The 17,498-nt window shown below is 48.0% G+C and overlaps 1 protein-coding gene across 1 annotated transcript in view; it reads left to right on the forward strand.

Moving 5' to 3' along the window:
• TXNRD2 (thioredoxin reductase 2) overlaps positions 1–17,498 on the forward strand; it is a 422,726-nt gene that overhangs the window by 338,519 nt on the left and 66,709 nt on the right. Inside the window, exons 13-14 of the mRNA XM_078667932.1 lie at positions 2,816–2,911; positions 4,970–5,062. Coding sequence (XP_078524058.1) covers positions 2,816–2,911; positions 4,970–5,062 — 189 coding nt within the window. The remainder of the gene's footprint in view (positions 1–2,815; positions 2,912–4,969; positions 5,063–17,498) is intronic.

Below are 17,498 nucleotides of genomic sequence, written 5' to 3' on the forward strand. Positions count from 1 at the left end.
CCAAAACCATCTTTGGACAGAATAACGTTTGTCAACACGTTTGGTACTTTATCGAACAAAATACAAAGCATGGTGAGAAAACATTGGCCCATTCTCAACTCGGGCCATCACACGATACAGAAACCGCTGTTCTCTTTTAAGAGAGGTCCTAACCTCCGAGATCAAATGGTACACACCAGGCCACGAGAAATGATACCCAGGGCCCTGGGAACATTATGGGATATGCCACCTGCAATGGGACACCACCCATGTGGTTCATGTCAAGCGTGTCCACAAACATACATCAAAGACAATGCAAATTGATATAGGAACCAATAGACCTTGGATCCTATCCAAACTGACCAACTGCAACAGCATTAATCTGATTTACTTGATCACATGCCCATGCGGGCTCAAATACGTGGGTATGACTACACGTAAAGTCAAGGTAAGAATAGGTGAGCATAGAAGCACAATAAGATTCAAGAGACAAGCCACCAGGCTTACCAACCATTTTCTGGAGGCAAACCACCCAGCCACATCATTCCATTGGACTGTGTTAGAGCAACCCTATATTCCTGCTCATGTGTCAGATGTCTCACGATTTCTGTTCCGCAAAGAACAGCAGTGGGTCTACAAACTAGGAACAAACATCAGGGGTCTGAATGATGATATAGTTTGGGCTAGTTTTTGATTCAACTGTCAGTCTTTGCACATTTTCAGACGCCTATGGCCCCTAAATTGAGACTGCTTCTAGGGCTAGCCATGCTACCGAGTGCTACATTGTTATGGATCGGGCAACGCTACAGTTGCCATAGTTTCGCTCTGAAGCCTTGAGCACCTTTCTCATTGGTCGAGAGCGATCCAATGAGGGGCGTGAGTATTGGGTAGAACAAACAGAGTGCAGCTCATCGGCACTCGAGAAATCATTACGCGCAATTGAGGAAATCCCTAAACAGAAGGTTTTTTTCAACCTTAACGATGTGGGTAATAACAATGTGTGAATTCATAAAACTACGAACCGGCCACATGAGTGATTACAATGACGACCAACCCTAACCTAAGAAGTGCTAATAGGATTGGTTACACGTCCCCCAATCATGCTCCTGCTTTCAATCTAGGAGCCAATGGGAGGCGCGCTTAAATAACTCCCCCACCTTGTCCGCGATACCTCCCCAGATGGCTCAGACGCCAGCCTGAAGTATCGACGGACAGGTAGGTGTCATGCCAAGGCGTTTCTTGGTGAGATCGAGTGAATGATAGAGATAATGCGAGAGGGGTTTGGAGATGAGTACATGCCCTTCTCCAAGTTGAAGCTAAAGGAGTTGCTTTTTTTTTTTTAGGCGCATTTTTTTTTTTTCAATTTACATCTTGAGAGTGGATTGAGTGGAAACTGTGTTTGAGTGGTGAGTTGCGCTGAGTTATGTGTATAAAGAGGCTTTTTGTTCACGCCTGTGTACTTTTGCCTTTATTTTGTAGAGCGATGCTTCCCCTTATTTCCTGAGCCGCGGCCAGGTGGGGTGAGGTCGGCACACCTTACGAATCGGGTAAGGAGCCTTTTTGGTAATATGAACAAAATTGTTCGAACCTCTAGATAGTCACTGTTGGACTGCCAGTACAAGTTAACATTGTACCCATAAGGAAGACACACGGCCATTCTTGCTCATCGCTATGGCCAATGGTTAATGTCACAGTCTTGCTGTTGTTAAGTTCTAGCCATTGCACTGACATTAGTTTCTCTTATCTCTACAGAACAGCATTCTGATTCATAAGGCAGTGAACGTAACGGACACGTGGGATTTTCAGGTGAACTCTGTTATTGTTCCTATGCTTTCTGGGTGTCACTTTATGATTTTTTCTTTATCTTAATTCACATTGCAGTAGTATCCAGTTGTAAGGTCCTGATGAAAGCAAGAGACAATTACTGTCGTTCACTTGCAGAAACATGTTGACCAAATATGCAGCTGGGTAGTCCAACATCTATTCGACTACCTTGCCTACTTTTTAGAGTAGACAAACAGGCAGCACTAGAATAAACTATTTACAGGGCCCGTTTATCCTATTTTAAAGTCACTCACTTTTTTCCATTTTTTGTTCCATCACTTTCTATACACTGCAACACTAGTCACTTGTGTTTATACCATCTACACTACCAACATCACATTTGAGTGAGACCCTTACATCTCTAGGGAGGGATCTAATCCAGCTATGTTCCCTTAACCTTCGGGCTCTCACTGTGAGATGGTCCTTTGAGGAAACCCAAATGATGAAGGGCGGTTCCGTGTGGTGACTGATGGGCATCCGGACCAAACACTATGAGTTGTCTTTTGGTTGGCTGACCCTTAATTTAAGTACACTTGGGAGTTTTAGAGTATAACTTTCTGTCTTTGGTTTCTGGCTAATACTGTCAATAGGCATCACTATACATGTTGACCCCCTGACATTTTGTTGTGTTACTGATATTTAAGGGAACAATGTCAGGGCTAGGTCGGTAAAAATTTCCCTAGGGCCCTCCTCAATTATTTGTTTTATGGGTGTCTGTATGACTCATTGCACTCTGTAAAGAGCCTTAATGCCAATTTGGTGGAAAGAGCGTTAAAAAAACCATTAGATAAATAAATGGTCAGCATATCAGTGGGGTGAAAGCACGGTGGTTCTGTACCCAGACCTGCTCCTCCCTTGCCCCTCGACATGACTAGCTTAGTGCTGTTGAATCACTCTTTCAGATTAGTAGCTTTCATGCTTGAGTCTAGCAGCAGGACACTTTCTGGGAGTTAAGAGAGCACTTAATAAACATTCATCATTCGTTCATGGTGCTCTTTTGTTTTGCTTTTAGGGTCGTCCTGAGCTGACGCCGACTGCGATCGCTGCGGGGAAGCTTTTGGCCCAGCGCTTGTTCAACCATTCGCCCGAGACGATGGACTATGACAACGTAAGTGTCCCCTGAACTTCATTCGTCTCACTGACGTCAAAACGCATCTGACCATGTTAGCTTGCATGGCACACGGACAACATGACACTGTTTCTAGGAGCTCGGTGGTGGCAGAGCCAGAACCTAAAACTCTGGTGTAGGGTGACCAGGCCTCCTGGATTTGCAGGGACAGTCCTGATTTTTAGGTCGAGCTTGGGCAGCGTATGTGCTGCTCGGCGAGGCATGCTGTATTCAGGTATTGACTTAAAGTTCTGCCCACTCTCCTCCCATATTTGTCATTGGCTTGTGTCATTGGCCTTTAAAAACTGTGGCCTTACATTGCTCAATAGGCTTAGCAGTCCCTCCTTAGTACCGCATTGTCTCATTTTGTAACCTCCCATGAGGACACCCCCCGTTACATGTGTTGTTACCCAGTAGGCTTTAATTACAGCCTCTGAGCCCTATTTGCTTAAATGGTTTAAATGGTTTTCTCCTGCCTACTGTTGCAGGCATGACGGGCTCTCCTGCGATGCTTTAATTTTTATTTTTCAAAGCACGCCACGCCGGGCTCATACAGTGGCGGCCGTGCCTTTGTTTTATGTGCGGTGCCAAACACAGACGCATGTCTAAATTGCCCTATGCTGCACTTTCAAGTGAATTTCGGCTACACCCCTTTACTTGGACGAGCCGCGTCTAAGGAAGGGGGTGCTGGTGCCATTAAAGTGAAAGCTCTGCATGTGCACTTTTGCAAACAAGCATTTGCAATGCAATATGTTTCGCATTTACAAGAGTTTCGTGAATGCTAGTTTTCTCTGATTGCATCCAGACTTTTCACAAAGCAATGAGCATGTGCCTAAAACAAGCCAGACCTATTGGCTTTGCCAGTGCTTGTTAGCAATATCAGATAAGTGATTTCAATTATGATTTTGTTGGGATTAGAGTACAAATGTGTGTTCTGAAAAGAAGAGCCTGTGTTAAACATCTCTAAGGTCTGTGGAGAAGGCAGTTGTCGTTGGGGTCTCAGTCACCCTTTCCCTCTCTTCACAACAGTTGTCTTTGGAGTCTCTCGCTCAATTAGTCACTTTTTCTCCCCACATCTTTCTGAAGTCCTCCTTCTGCATATCTTGAGCATCATCTCCTTCCTCTTGATCATTATCTCATCACTTTGTCCTTCTGCGTGTACTTCTTGTACCACCTCCCCTTCACCAAGCCCCTCTCTCACACACACACCTTCACACACACTCCTCACTGGAAGCACAGCACTGTGGATTGCTTTGGTGTACCCCGGAACTGAAAGCCCTAAAACGGCTCCCTTATGATGCAAGGATACAGTTACAAATTGCCTGCTTGACACACAAGGCCCTTCATTAGAACACCCTTAGGTACTAGGCTCAAAATCTAGAATTATCTGGTGGATGCAGACCCTCTAGAAGCAACAGCACCCTGGTACTGAAACCACAGAAATTCCTTAAAAAGAAAACTTGCAACAGAGCCTTCTCAGGCATGGCCCCTAGAATTTGGAATTCCCACCACCCCAAATAAGACTAATGCCCTCAACTGCATCTTTAAAAAAAGAAGTTAAATTACTGCTTATGCACAAATTCCTTCACTAGATCATTCAGTTTGACTCATGATCTCCACCCAGGACTACTACTCGTCTGTCTGACCTTCCCCATTAACCAGTTGATCTGTCCTAGAAATATTACCTTTCTCAATGTGAGAACTTTGACAGTGTGTACTTTACTTGATTGTGTTATTGCTCGGTTTTTCTTCTTTCCCGACCACCCTGACCTTTGATCTACTCCCATGAATACTGCTAGACTGTCGGCCCATGTTCAGTGTCCGTCGACTTGTCCTAGAGATTTTACCTTCCTCAATCTGTGAACCTACACTGTTTTTACCTCTCATGATTATGCTGTCGATTGCATTCTTGTTTTCCTTTTTGTTCCGACCATCTGTAAAGCGCTGTGATACCCTCACGGGTCAAGTTTGTGCTATATAAAAGTTTATAAATAAAAAAGAATGAGTACTTCTGTTGGCCAAGACTAATACCTGCTTTCATCTGGTGGGGCTGTTCAGGTGCCTACCACTGTCTTCACCCCTCTGGAATATGGATGTGTGGGACTGTCAGAAGAGGAAGCCGTCGAGCGCCACGGGGAGGACAACATTGAGGTAAGACTACGGGACCCATTCATGTGGTGTTGTGTCCAGTAAACTGAGGTAAGAGATGGGTGACAACAATGGAACCGCTGATGTGTGCAGTGATGTGCAGGTCATTGTTATGAATCTCGGCAATGCTGTCTCAGCCTTACATCCGTTTAAGGTCAGTGAATGGAGTGTTATGAATTATTTAATATTAACTGCTGTTATTTGCAGCTTTGCAGTTTTAAGCGCTCTATAAAAAGCAAAATGATATTATATTATTTTTAGGTCTCGCCTAGGCAACGCGCATGCGCTGCATAGGAGGGCCTTTAGCCGTCGCTCTGCTCATTTTCAAGCACACACTCGTGCTTGTGGCGGCATCCACCTTGCGGGAGCGAGCAGCAGCGCGCCACAAGCACGAGTACAGTGCTTTTAAAATGAGTAGACTGCTCTCCCAAGCGCGTGCGCACCACTCGGGGACACTGCAGCTTCTTTCACTTTTGCTGCCACTTGTTTTACTCTGTAATGCTTATTATTATTATTTTTTTTATTTTCCCTTTGGGGGCACACGCTCTTTACCTTCAGTCATGTTAAGCTAAAGCGTGGGTACCACGATTGTTGAAAACGTAAAGAAATAGATGCTTTCTATTTGTTTACTTTTGCTACAATCGCAGCACCCGCACTTTACTTTAATATGGTTAAAGTTAAAGCGCGGGTGCCGCGATTGTTGAAAAAGTAAACAAATAGAAAAAAATCTATATCTTTACTTTTGCTTCAATTGCGGCACCCGCGCTTTACTTTAACATGGTTTTAAGCGCGGGTGCCGCGATTGTTGAAAAAGTAAAGAAATAGATTTATTTTTCTATTTCTTTACTTTAGCAGCAATCCTGGCACCCGCGCTTTACCTTTAACATGGTTAAAGTAAAGCGCGGGTGCCACGATTGTAGCAAAAGTAAACAAATAGAAAAAAAGTGGAACAGCTAGTGCCGCCAAATCCTGTTTCTTCTGTTTCAGAACAGAGTGAAGAGGATGCAGTTGTGTGCTGGACATTCTGTTAGCCATATTCGGTCTGGAGAGAGTCACTTTTCAGACCAGTATTCCGCTTTAAGCATGTGCAGGGCAGCAGCGTGATGATTGTTTTTGCTCTCTTTTAACACCAATAAGTGCACCCCCCTCCTAAATCCAGGCAAGATTTTGTTATGCTCTTTCAAACACCGATGAGTGCATCCCCCACACCCTCTAAATCCAGGCAATTGAATTTGTGATTGACCTCTATGGTTCTGCTAATTCATTGTATGCGCCATTTCGCTGTGTTCGGAAGACAGCAGTGTTTACAAATGTAGTCACTCCTCCTTAAGACACGCACCCTCTTCACATACTTTTAGTTTTAAGCAAAGCTGTATTATGCTTTATATGAACACCTGTATCGTAGAGCTATTACTACTGCTAAATAAACTCTTTCATTTTAGGCTTTAGGTTGTAGGAGATTCACTAGCTGCGGACTACTATACTTTATTTGTTTTCATTCATTTGTTCCGGTTATGGGCAGTACTAGAAAAATTAATTAAACAACAATTTACTCTGGTATTTATCAAACCACCATTTTTTTGTGGGGTGGGGGTACAGGGAATGGCACCACGTGCGAACTGGGGAGGGGGGAGGTCATGGGTTGCTAGTGACGAAGGGCTGTGTATGATGAGTAGGAACACGGCAATGAAAACCAGTCTACTGCCTGCCGTTACCCATGGGTTCTTTTTTTTTTTACAAACTGTACCCCTAAAAGAATTAATAACAAGGAAAAAGTAAAGCTGTTCTGATTTTACTAAATTAGTTACTAGCTGAATTAATTTAATAATAGTTTAGGGGTAAAGCATATACTCCAGAGAAACTTTGGTCTACAATACAAGTAAAACATTGGTGTAATTGGCTTGCTGAAAAGGTCTCTGTAATCTCTGGGCAAAGGCTTGGCGCACTGTGAAGTAGTTTAGGGCATTAATATGCCTGCTACTTTGCCAAGTATCTCGTGTACTCTTCCCAAATAGGAATAAACTCAGTCAAAAATAATTACAAAATTGCCCAGGAAGTGAGGCAGTTGCAGCCCTGTTGTGCTGGAGAGTGACATCAATCCCCATACCCTGCAACATTCTACTCCGAATGGAGACATATACAATTAAAATGTACCGGCACCGCTGCATTTGTCCCAGTGTTGACGCACTAAACTGTGACACGATTTGCTGTGGTCAGTCCGATATTTAACTTTTTGGGTTAATGCCTTGGGCAGTGCCTGTGCAGTTCTTGCAGCACTTCCTCTGAATGCCTGTGTCTTGTTGCTTTTTTGAAGCTATCACACAGAGTCAGCAAGGCTTTGTGCTCCCCATCCCTAGGGCAGGCTTAATCCAAGGCGGAGAGTACTCGTTTACTTGAAGTGGTAATACTTGACACACAACTGGCAAGATAATCAGCACTTTCTGTTACCACAAAGTTGAGATAACCACAGTGCCTAGGGCCATTTTACATACAGAGGACAGTGAGCTTAATCAACGTGTGCATCCATTTTCTTCTCCCCCAGGGCACAGTAGTATTACAGAAGGTGCTTGTTTGCCCTGTTTTGTAATTCAGACAGTACCGGCACACACATAGCGCCATGGCTAACTTACGAGGGCATTCCCTTGGCATGGACCGTTACGCTTTACAGATGAGGACACACTTTGCTCTTCACCTGTACTGTATTATGGGCGCAGGCACAGAGGGAAGGAGGCTGGGAAGAGGCACACTGAGTGTGCACCACAAGGTAGAGGCAAACAGTTAGACCACCCCCACCCCCTTCCCAAGTGTGCCATCTGAAAGGAGAAAAACATCCGCCAGAGGGATCTCTGACACCCCACTCTCCCCCCCCCGCCCCCCTTTTCAAGTCAGGCCTGATCTCTCCCGCACTGGGAAAGATGGAGTCGTTGTAAGGTGTTTTTTACAAGTAGAGGTTGTGTGTGCCGGTTGGTTCGGTGACATGGGTAACAAGCATTGGCATAGCCAATAGGTCTCGCCTTTGGGACCTTATAAGTGTTTAGTTATACAGCACAATATCCTTGGTGCAACAACACCAAGTGTTGCATGGCTAAACACTTATAAGGTCCCAAAGGCAAGACCTATTGGCTTTGCCAATGTTTGTTATCTCATACCACAGGAGAGTGAAGGCTCATGAAGTATATATTTGTAGTTTTGGGGCACTTGGGGACAAACAAAGGCCTCCTCCAGGCTGTCCTACAGGGGTAGTTTGGACCCCATCAGAGAGAAGCAGAACGGGCGTACTCAGTCTTGGAGAAAGGAACAGAAAGCATTATGCCACCAGAGATAGGGGTGTTCTGCGTTGTTCCTCGCCCAGGTAATATGTGCATCGGGCAGTGGTACCTCCCTCCATCCAACTCCACCCTCCAACTCCACCCTCCAACTCCACCCTCCAACTCCACCCTCTAACTCCACCCTCTAACTCCACCCTCTAACTCCACCCTCCAACTCCACCCTCTAACTCCGCCCTCTAACTCCGCCCTCCAACTCCGCCCTCCAACTCCGCCCTCCAACTCCGCCCTCCAACTCCGCCCTCCAACTCCGCCCTCCAACTCCGCCCTCCAACTCCGCCCTCCCACTCCACCCTCCCACTCCGCCCTCCCACTCGCCCTCCCACTCGCCCTCCCACTCGCCCTCCCACTCGCCCTCCAACTCGCCCTCCAACTCGCCCTCCAACTCGCCCTCCAACTCGCCCTCCAACTCCGCCCTCCAACTCCGCCCTCCAACTCCACCCTCCAACTCCACCCTCCAACTCCACCCTCCATCACTCAGGAACACCACCACATCACTCGGGGACACCACCACATAACTCGGGGGCACCACCACATCACTCGGGGGCACCACTCAGGGACACCACTACATCACTCGGGGACACCACCACATCACTCGGAGACACCACCACATCACTCGGAGACACCACCACATCACTCGGAGACACCACCACATCACTCGGGGACACCACCACATCACTCGGGGACACCACTACATCACTCGGGGACACCACCACATCACTCGGGGACACCACCACATCACTCGGGGACCCCACCACATCACTCGGGGACCCCACCACATCACTCGGGGACCCCACCACATCACTCGGGGACCCCACCACATCACTCGGGGACACCACCACATCACTCGGGGACACCACCACATCACTCGGGGACACCACCACATCACTCGGGGACACCACCACATCACTCGGGGACACCACCACATCACTCGGGAACACCACCACATCACTCAGGGGACACCGCCACATCACTCAGGGGACACCACCACATCACTCAGGGAACACCACCACATCACTCAGGGAACACCACCACATCACTCAGGGAACACCACCACATCACTCAGGGAACACCACCACATCACTCGGGAACACCACCACATCACTTGGGGGCACCACCACATCACTCGGGGATACCACTCAGGGGCACCACCACATCACTCTGGGCCACCACCACATCACTCTGGGCCACCACCACATCACTCTGGGCCACCACCACATCACTCTGGGCCACCACCACATCACTCTGGGCCACCACCACATCACTCTGGGGCACCACCACATCACTCTGGGGCACCACCACATCACTCTGGGGCACCACCACATCACTCTGGGGCACCACCACATCACTCTGGGACACCACCACATCACTCAAATACACCACCACATCACTCAAATACACCACCACATCACTCAAATACACCATCACATCACTCAAATACACCATCACATCACTCAAATACACCATCACATCACTCAGCCCAACCACATCATCACTCAGCACCACAACAGCACTGTCCTTGCTTGCTACCAACAAGCATTGCCATAGCCAATAGGACTCGCATTAGGAAAATGTAAGCTATTGGCTTTGTGAATAACGATGCTATTAATTTATATATTTTCAAAGCCAACACATATTTTTAAAAAATTGTCATTTACAATACAAATAGCTCACACTTTCCTAATGTGAGACCTATTGCATTGCAAATGCTTGTTTTGTTAGGCACTGAGAGATTAAGTGATCGAACTCAGGTCCCCAGATTCGAGGTCGACCCCCCTAGCTGTTAGGCCAACTCCTCTCCAAATACAGAATCATAGTGGGTCGTAATAGGGTCTACCTCATTTATATGCATGAGATAGGTTGTACATAGTGATCCACTCTGATTGGCTGCATTCACAAACGCGGTGGCCTGATCAACTGACCACTATCTCTGTGATTACTTTTAAATACAGATTCTTTTTTTATGCAGATAGTTTTTCTTAGAGGAAAATGGGATGAGTTAAAAAATGCACAACCCTTTTTTTATGAGCAGGCAGTGGTCTCACGGACTGCAAAGCATTAATAAATAAATACATTAATAAATACCTTAAAGATTTACTATCTGAAAGGGACGCCCTTAATACGTACCTTCAAAATACTAATCGTTATTTATTACCAAACCAAAGTCGTGATTTGGTAAGATTCTGTAACAACTTACCGAATCGCTATTTGTCTTTGCGGAGTGTAAAAATGGCATTTTACGGTCAGAAGGCTCTGATTATATGAATCGGAGCCTTACCAACTGCAAAATTGCGTTCGATATGAGGGCCTGGCTTTCTGTTTTACTTCTAGACGACACAATCCAGATCCTCCTCAAATGGATGGAGATCTTTGGTGCCTCCTAGCAGTCCAGAGCACGAATTAAAACTGAAACACACGGCACCTTGATCTAGCCTAGCACCCTGGACCAACTTCCTACCCTGGGACACGCCTAACTGGGATAAATTTCTTACCATGGCACCCCTGATGATGATTCTAGTTCTCTTCCAGGGGATCCTCATCAATAGTCATAAGCATTAGAATATTCCCGCCCATGTGCGGGACCCCGGAAACACTATATTATATGTGCCCCACATATACATATACTCATATATATATAAATACATATATATATATAACATGCAATAGCAGCCAGTAGAAAACAGAGCTGAAATATGCTGTGTAGAATTTCCACCATACATGTAATAATAAGCATTAGAAACATGAGAAAAAACAACAAAAAGTTTGTTTTAGAAATTGTTTTAATGCTCAGAAAGCAGTAGAAATTCTCATAACTCACTGGAAGCATAGAAAGCTCCCAGGCTGCATTGCAAACACACAGTCTAAAAAGACTGAAAAGCTAACCTGTAGCTGCATAGCAATAAACTGACACCGTGCCTTTAAGGCACTCATGACCCCCAGTATCCCATCATGCCTCAGGGGTGACAGTTAGGTCAGTTGTTCTTTCCGGTTCCTTCAGTGAAGGACCCTGGTTACACAGCTCCACTGATTTTCCTGTTTTTTGACAGAAAATCTCTTCACTTTTGACATTTTTTGGTACTTACTCGACATTTAACATCTAGTCAAGTAAGATACTGTCTTTTTCAGTCACTTTGGTGAGCTTTTTCTCCTGAAAATGCCTTCACTATTTGACAAGTGCCCTTCTTGTGGCAACAAGAAGGCCAAATCAGGCAACCACGACGTCTGTATCCTGTGTCTGCCTGAGGAACATGATCCAGGCACCTGTCCTCATTGTGAGCACCTGTCAGGAAGAACTTTGAAAGACAGGGAGAGGATTCGCATTTATGGCCTTGCCCATAGGTCATCAAGAGGAAGATCTCCGGTGAGAAAGGGTTCCAAGAAGACTCATGCATCTTCCAGAAAGAAGTCTTCACACCCCTCTCCCTCAGCGTCGGGCTCGGCGCTGAGAAAAGAACCACCGGGGGTTCATTCTTCGACTAAACTACCGTCGACGGCGGGCTCGCCGTCGAAAAGAAGACCAGGTACGTCGACGACGTCGAAGGATCCAGTTCCATCGTCGAAATCCCCTCCGCCGGCGTCAACCGGGCGACGTCCGACGTCGAGGAAGGGGACTCCGCCGCCGTCAACCGGGCGACGGTCGGCGTCGAGATCCAAGACCCCTCCGCCGTCGTCAACCAGGCGACGACCGGCGTCGAGGGAGGTCACCCCTCCGCCGTCGTAATCCAGACGTCGACCGGCGTCGAGAAGTGTGACTCCTCCGCCGTCGTCGAAGAAACGACGTTCGGCGTCGAGGACCAAGACCCCTCCGCCGTCGACAGGGAAGAGTCGATCGGCGTCGAGGATGCATTCTCCGTCGATGTCTCGTCAGCTCTCGGCGTCGAGGGTGTCCAATACCCCTCCGCCGTCGTCGCACAGACATTCGACGTCGAGGCAGAAAACTCCGTCGACGGCTGATCATCACCGTTCGACGTCGAGAGAAAGACCTCCGTCGACGATTGGACATCGTCAATCGACGTCGAGGCAGGGTGCTTCGTCGACGACAGGACATCGTCGTTCGACGTCGATACTTCCGTCGACGACTGGGCATCGTCGTTCGACGTCGAGAGAGAGGACTCCGTCGACGGCCGGTACTCGCCGTTCGACGTCGAGACATGGAACTCCGTCGGCGGCCGCTCATCGCCACTCGACGTTGAGAGACCACACATCCTCGCATGGTCATTCTAAAGCAAGATTGTTTGATCCGCCGACTCCCCGAAAGCACTCGACCACGAGGGAAGATCGCTCGACGTCGAGATGTTCGGATGTGGTGATGGTAACGGAGTCAGCTTCCCGTCATTCCACCTCAAGGTCCTCTGGCTCCTCTACTGCATCGTCGAAATCCAGAAGTCCGGTACGCAAATCACCTGAGCGTCGGACGGATCCTCGTGCGGATAAAGTCAGACTGTCACCTAGGTGGTACAGATCTTTGGACCATTGGAGGGATTCTGGGGCTGCAAAGCGTATGCAAGACTATGCCAGCTCGCAGCACAGGTCTCCTCTTCAGGATCTGGTGGAGGGATGGACAAGCATAGCCCTCCCAGTCGCAAATCTCCTGAACGAACACCTTCTAGATCTCCCAGAAGGCCTCGATCTCCCAGACAAGAGGAGCGGGTCAGGTCTCGCTCTCCTAGACGAGAAGAACGGTCGAAACGTTCAAAAGAGAGGAGGCACAGTGTTCACCGTAGACGGCGGCGAACTCCGTCTACTTCATCTACCTCTTCTACCAGGTCTTCCAAGAGGGACTACTCCCCTACTTTGACGGACAGTCCTACGTCCCGATCCTCCCCAGTGGATGACATTGGCACGTATCTGGATGTCTTACAAAGAGGAGCTCAGAAGCTGAACATTGAAATGTCTGTCCCTCAAGTTACAACGACAGTAATTTTTGAGATTTTGCACAAGAAAGCGATCTCCCGTCCTTTACTGCCATTGGTCCCGGGAATTATGGATACTGTCAATCAGGTATTCCTGACTCCGGCGGCGATAAGAGCGGTGCCAGCCCGCATTCAGAAAAAATACAAACCGGCCTCCTCGGACCCGGCATTTGTAAAATCTGATCTTCCAGCGGACTCAGTGATTGTGGCAGCGGCGAGGAAGACCCACGCAGTTGCAGGTTCTTCTTCAGTCCCACCAGACAAAGACAGCAAGACCCAAGACTCCTGGGGTCGCAAAGTTTGCACGTCTGCTGCTTCGACTCTTAAAGTTTCTAGTGCGGCTGCGCTTCTGGGGCGATACGACAGAGCCTTATGGGACTCTATGGAGAGGTTCAAGGCCAAGCTTCCTAAGGAAGATCAGCAGGATTTTGAGGAGACCGTGACTGAGGGATGTCTAGTGGCGAATCAGTCCATAAGCACGGCTGCGGATGGTGCTGTCCTTGCAGCACATTCCTATTCGCATGGGGTTTGTGCCAGGAGGTCGGCATGGTTGCGCCTGACAGGCCTGAAGCCGGATGCTCAGCATCGCATACTCAATCTCCCCTTTTCTGGTTCCGCTCTCTTCGGGGAGCATGCTGACGAAGAAATGACCCGAATGAAAACGGAACTCGATACAGTGAAAGCGGTGGGCTTAGAGAAAAAGAAAGAGTTCAAGTGCCGCTTCAAGACCAACAGGGGGAGAGGGGCTCAACAGAGGGTTCAAACCCCTCAGTGGTCCCAAAATAAGAACCAAGGCAAACCCCAGTTTCGAGGCAAACCTGCCAGAGGTAGAGGAGGCCATCAACAATCCTCTAACACCACAAGAGGAGGAAAGGCCTGAACAGTGGCTTCCTCTGACGCCGTTGCCCACTCCAGTGGGAGGAAGTGCTTCACAACACCTGGCAGAGTGGGTCAGCATCACAAAGGATCAGTGGGTGCTGAATATACTGCGCAATGGATACAGGATACGTTTCCGTGCACCGCCAAAGAGCATTCCTCCAAAGAGCGCTTTCCCTCACCATCTAAGCTTGCTCCGAAGAGAGGTAAAAGTCCTACTGCAAAAAAGAGCGATAGAGGAGGTTCCTCTCGCTCAAAGAGGAAAAGGAGTTTACTCCAGGTACTTCCTTGTCCCCAAAAAAGATCAGGAGGACAAGTTCAGACCGATTCTCGATCTAAGACTTCTAAACAAGGTCATCATCAAAGAAAAGTTCCGTATGTTGGCGCTTCACCAAATATGCCCACATCTTCAAGTCGGAGATTGGATGTGTTCGGTGGACCTGCAAGATGCATACTTTCACATCCCAATTGCTCGACAACATCGAAAGTACTTGAGGTTTGTCGTAGGGAACAAACACTATCAGTACACAGGGCTACCCTTCGGTCTCAAGTCCGCACCACGAGTCTTCACCAAATGCATGGCAGTGGTGGCGGCTTTTCTGCACAAGAAGGGACTGTTCCTATACCCATACTTGGATGACTGGCTCCTAAAGGGTCCATCTCCCGTGCGGGTGAAACAAGATCTACATCTGTGTCTTCTCCAATTGCACAGGCTCGGTCTCCATGTGAATCTGGGGAAGTCAGTCCAGCGACCTACACAGTCGATTCATTACCTAGGCTCCGTTCTGGACACAAGAGTGGGAAAAGCGTTTCCTTCGGAGGAGAGACTTTTTTCCCTGAATCAGAAATGTGGAATTCTGCTACAATCTCGGCTTCCAACAGACCGACAAGTTGCATCTCTGCTGGGTTCCATGGCATCCTGCATCTTTCTCATCCCGAACGCCAGGCTGAGAATCCGTCCTCTACAGCAGGCACTGGAGGATCAATGGGACCAGGCGACAGGTCGTTGGGAGGATGGCATCAAGCTCTCCCATGCGACGAAAGGCTCCATCAAATGGTGGACAAAAAGAAAGAATTTGTTGGTGGGGGTTCGTTTTCACCAGCCTCTTCCGACCCAATCGATAGTGACAGATGCCTCTCTACAAGGTTGGGGAGCGCACATGGGTCCGCTTCAAATTCAAGGCCAGTGGTCTGCACAGGAGCAGACGTATCACATCAATATGCTGGAGCTCAGAGCGGTATTCCTGGCTCTCAAAGCTTTTTTCCCAGCGATAGAGACCAGCTCAATCCTAGTTCAGACGGACAATACGACCACCATGTTCTATCTGAACAAGCAAGGAGGCACAAGGTCTCGCCCTCTGTCTCGAGAGGCTCAGGCAATCTGGTTCTGGCTCCTCTCTCGGGGACTCACGGTAGTGGCTGTACACCTTCCAGGCGAGTTGAACGGAAAAGCAGACGCACTCAGCAGACACTTCGAAGATCAGCCAGACTGGGTGCTACACGACGACGTCGTGGAAGAGCTTTTTCGCTGCTGGGGTCGTCCATCAATAGATTTGTTTGCAGACGACGAAAACTCCAAATGCCACGCCTTCGCGTCCAGGTTCCACCGGCCAGGGACTCAGGGGAATGCTCTACTAATGGACTGGTCAGGGACATTCGCTTACGTGTTTCCTCCCTTGGCTCTGATTCCGAGAGTAGTCTCCAAGCTCTGCAGGTCGAGCATGGACATGATTCTGATAGCTCCGGATTGGCCACGGCACTGGTGGTACCCGGATCTTCTACATCTGTCTGTGTGTCCACACAGACGACTCCATTGCAGGCCGGACCTGTTGAGCAAGATGAACGGGAGGATAATGCACCCCAACCTCCCTTCACTGAACCTAACAGCATGGCTCCTGAGGTCCTGCAATACGGACATTTAAACTTGCCTCCTGAGTGCATGAACATTTTGAAGGAGGCTAAGAGACCTTCCACAAGAGCGTCTTATGCGTTCAAGTGGAAGAGGTTTTTCTTATGGTGTAGAGATCATCACCTTGATCCTACTACAGGACAGGAGGATGTATTCTGCCGTACCTCCTTTCCCTAGCGACTGCTGGTTTAAAGTACGCTTCTATTAGGGTGCATTTGTCAGCCATAGTAGCATACAGAAAGTCACCTGATCAGGTTTCCTTTTTCCAAGTTCCAGTGGTTAAGGACTTCCTCCAGGGGTTGAAAAAAGTGTATCCCCCTGTGTGAAAGCCTTCTCCCCCATGGGAATTGAACCTGGTTCTATCCAGGTTAATGTCACCACCTTTTGAGCCCATCCACAAGGCCTCTTTACAACATCTCTCTTGGAAGGCGGCCTTTTTGGTGGCTATCACCTCTGCTCGCAGAGTCAGCGAGATTCAAGCTCTCTGCGCGAAAGAACCATACACTGTTTTTCATCATAACAGGGTAGTCCTAAAGGCTCATCCGACTTTCCTGCCTAAAGTCATTTCTGATTTTCATATAAATCAGGCTATTTCCCTCCCTTCGTTTTTTCCAGATCCTACGACCCCAGCCGAGCGGTCACTTCACTCTTTAGATCTTAAAAGAGTGCTCAAGTTTTATTTGGAAAGGACCAAAGGGATTAGGAAAACGGATCAACTGTTTGTGAACTATGGTTCAATGCGAACAGGTTTTCCGGCGGCCAAGAGGTCCATCGCAAGATGGATTGTCTCTTGCATTAAATTGGCGTATCAGCTGGCAGGCAAGCCTTTGTTGCAGTCACCCAAAGCGCATTCCACCAGAGGGAAGGCCGCTACAGTAGCCTTTTTGCACGACATTCCAATGTCGGAGATATGCAAGGCTGCGACTTGGAAATCAGTTCATACATTTACGAGACATTACTGTCTCGATTCTGATTCCAGGGCCGATACTCAAGTAGGACAAGCCTCTTTGAGGAATCTATTTGGGTAGCCTACGGCCTGTACCAGCCTAGTATTTACTAAGCTTAATATGGTTATTACTGTATTGTTACCCCTTTGCCCGCAGGGAGATGAGGTGAGGCTCGCTATTCTATTCTAATGCTTATGACTATTGATGAGGATCCCCTGGAAGAGAAGGATTAGTTACTTACCTGTAATCCTAGTTCTCTTCCAGGGGTATCCTCATCAAAGTCATAAGCAACCCTCCCGCCTCCCCGGGCAAAGGACATTCTTTTAATAAGGAGATATTGTTAACCTATTTGTTATTGGGTTTGTTTTCAGTCTCCGAAAAGAACAACTGACCTAACTGTCACCCCTGAGGCATGATGGGATACTGGGGGTCATGAGTGCCTTAAAGGCACGGTGTCAGTTTATTGCT

Source organism: Lissotriton helveticus, chromosome 11, assembly GCF_964261635.1.
Source record: "Lissotriton helveticus chromosome 11, aLisHel1.1, whole genome shotgun sequence".
Lineage (NCBI taxonomy): Eukaryota > Metazoa > Chordata > Amphibia > Caudata > Salamandridae > Lissotriton > Lissotriton helveticus.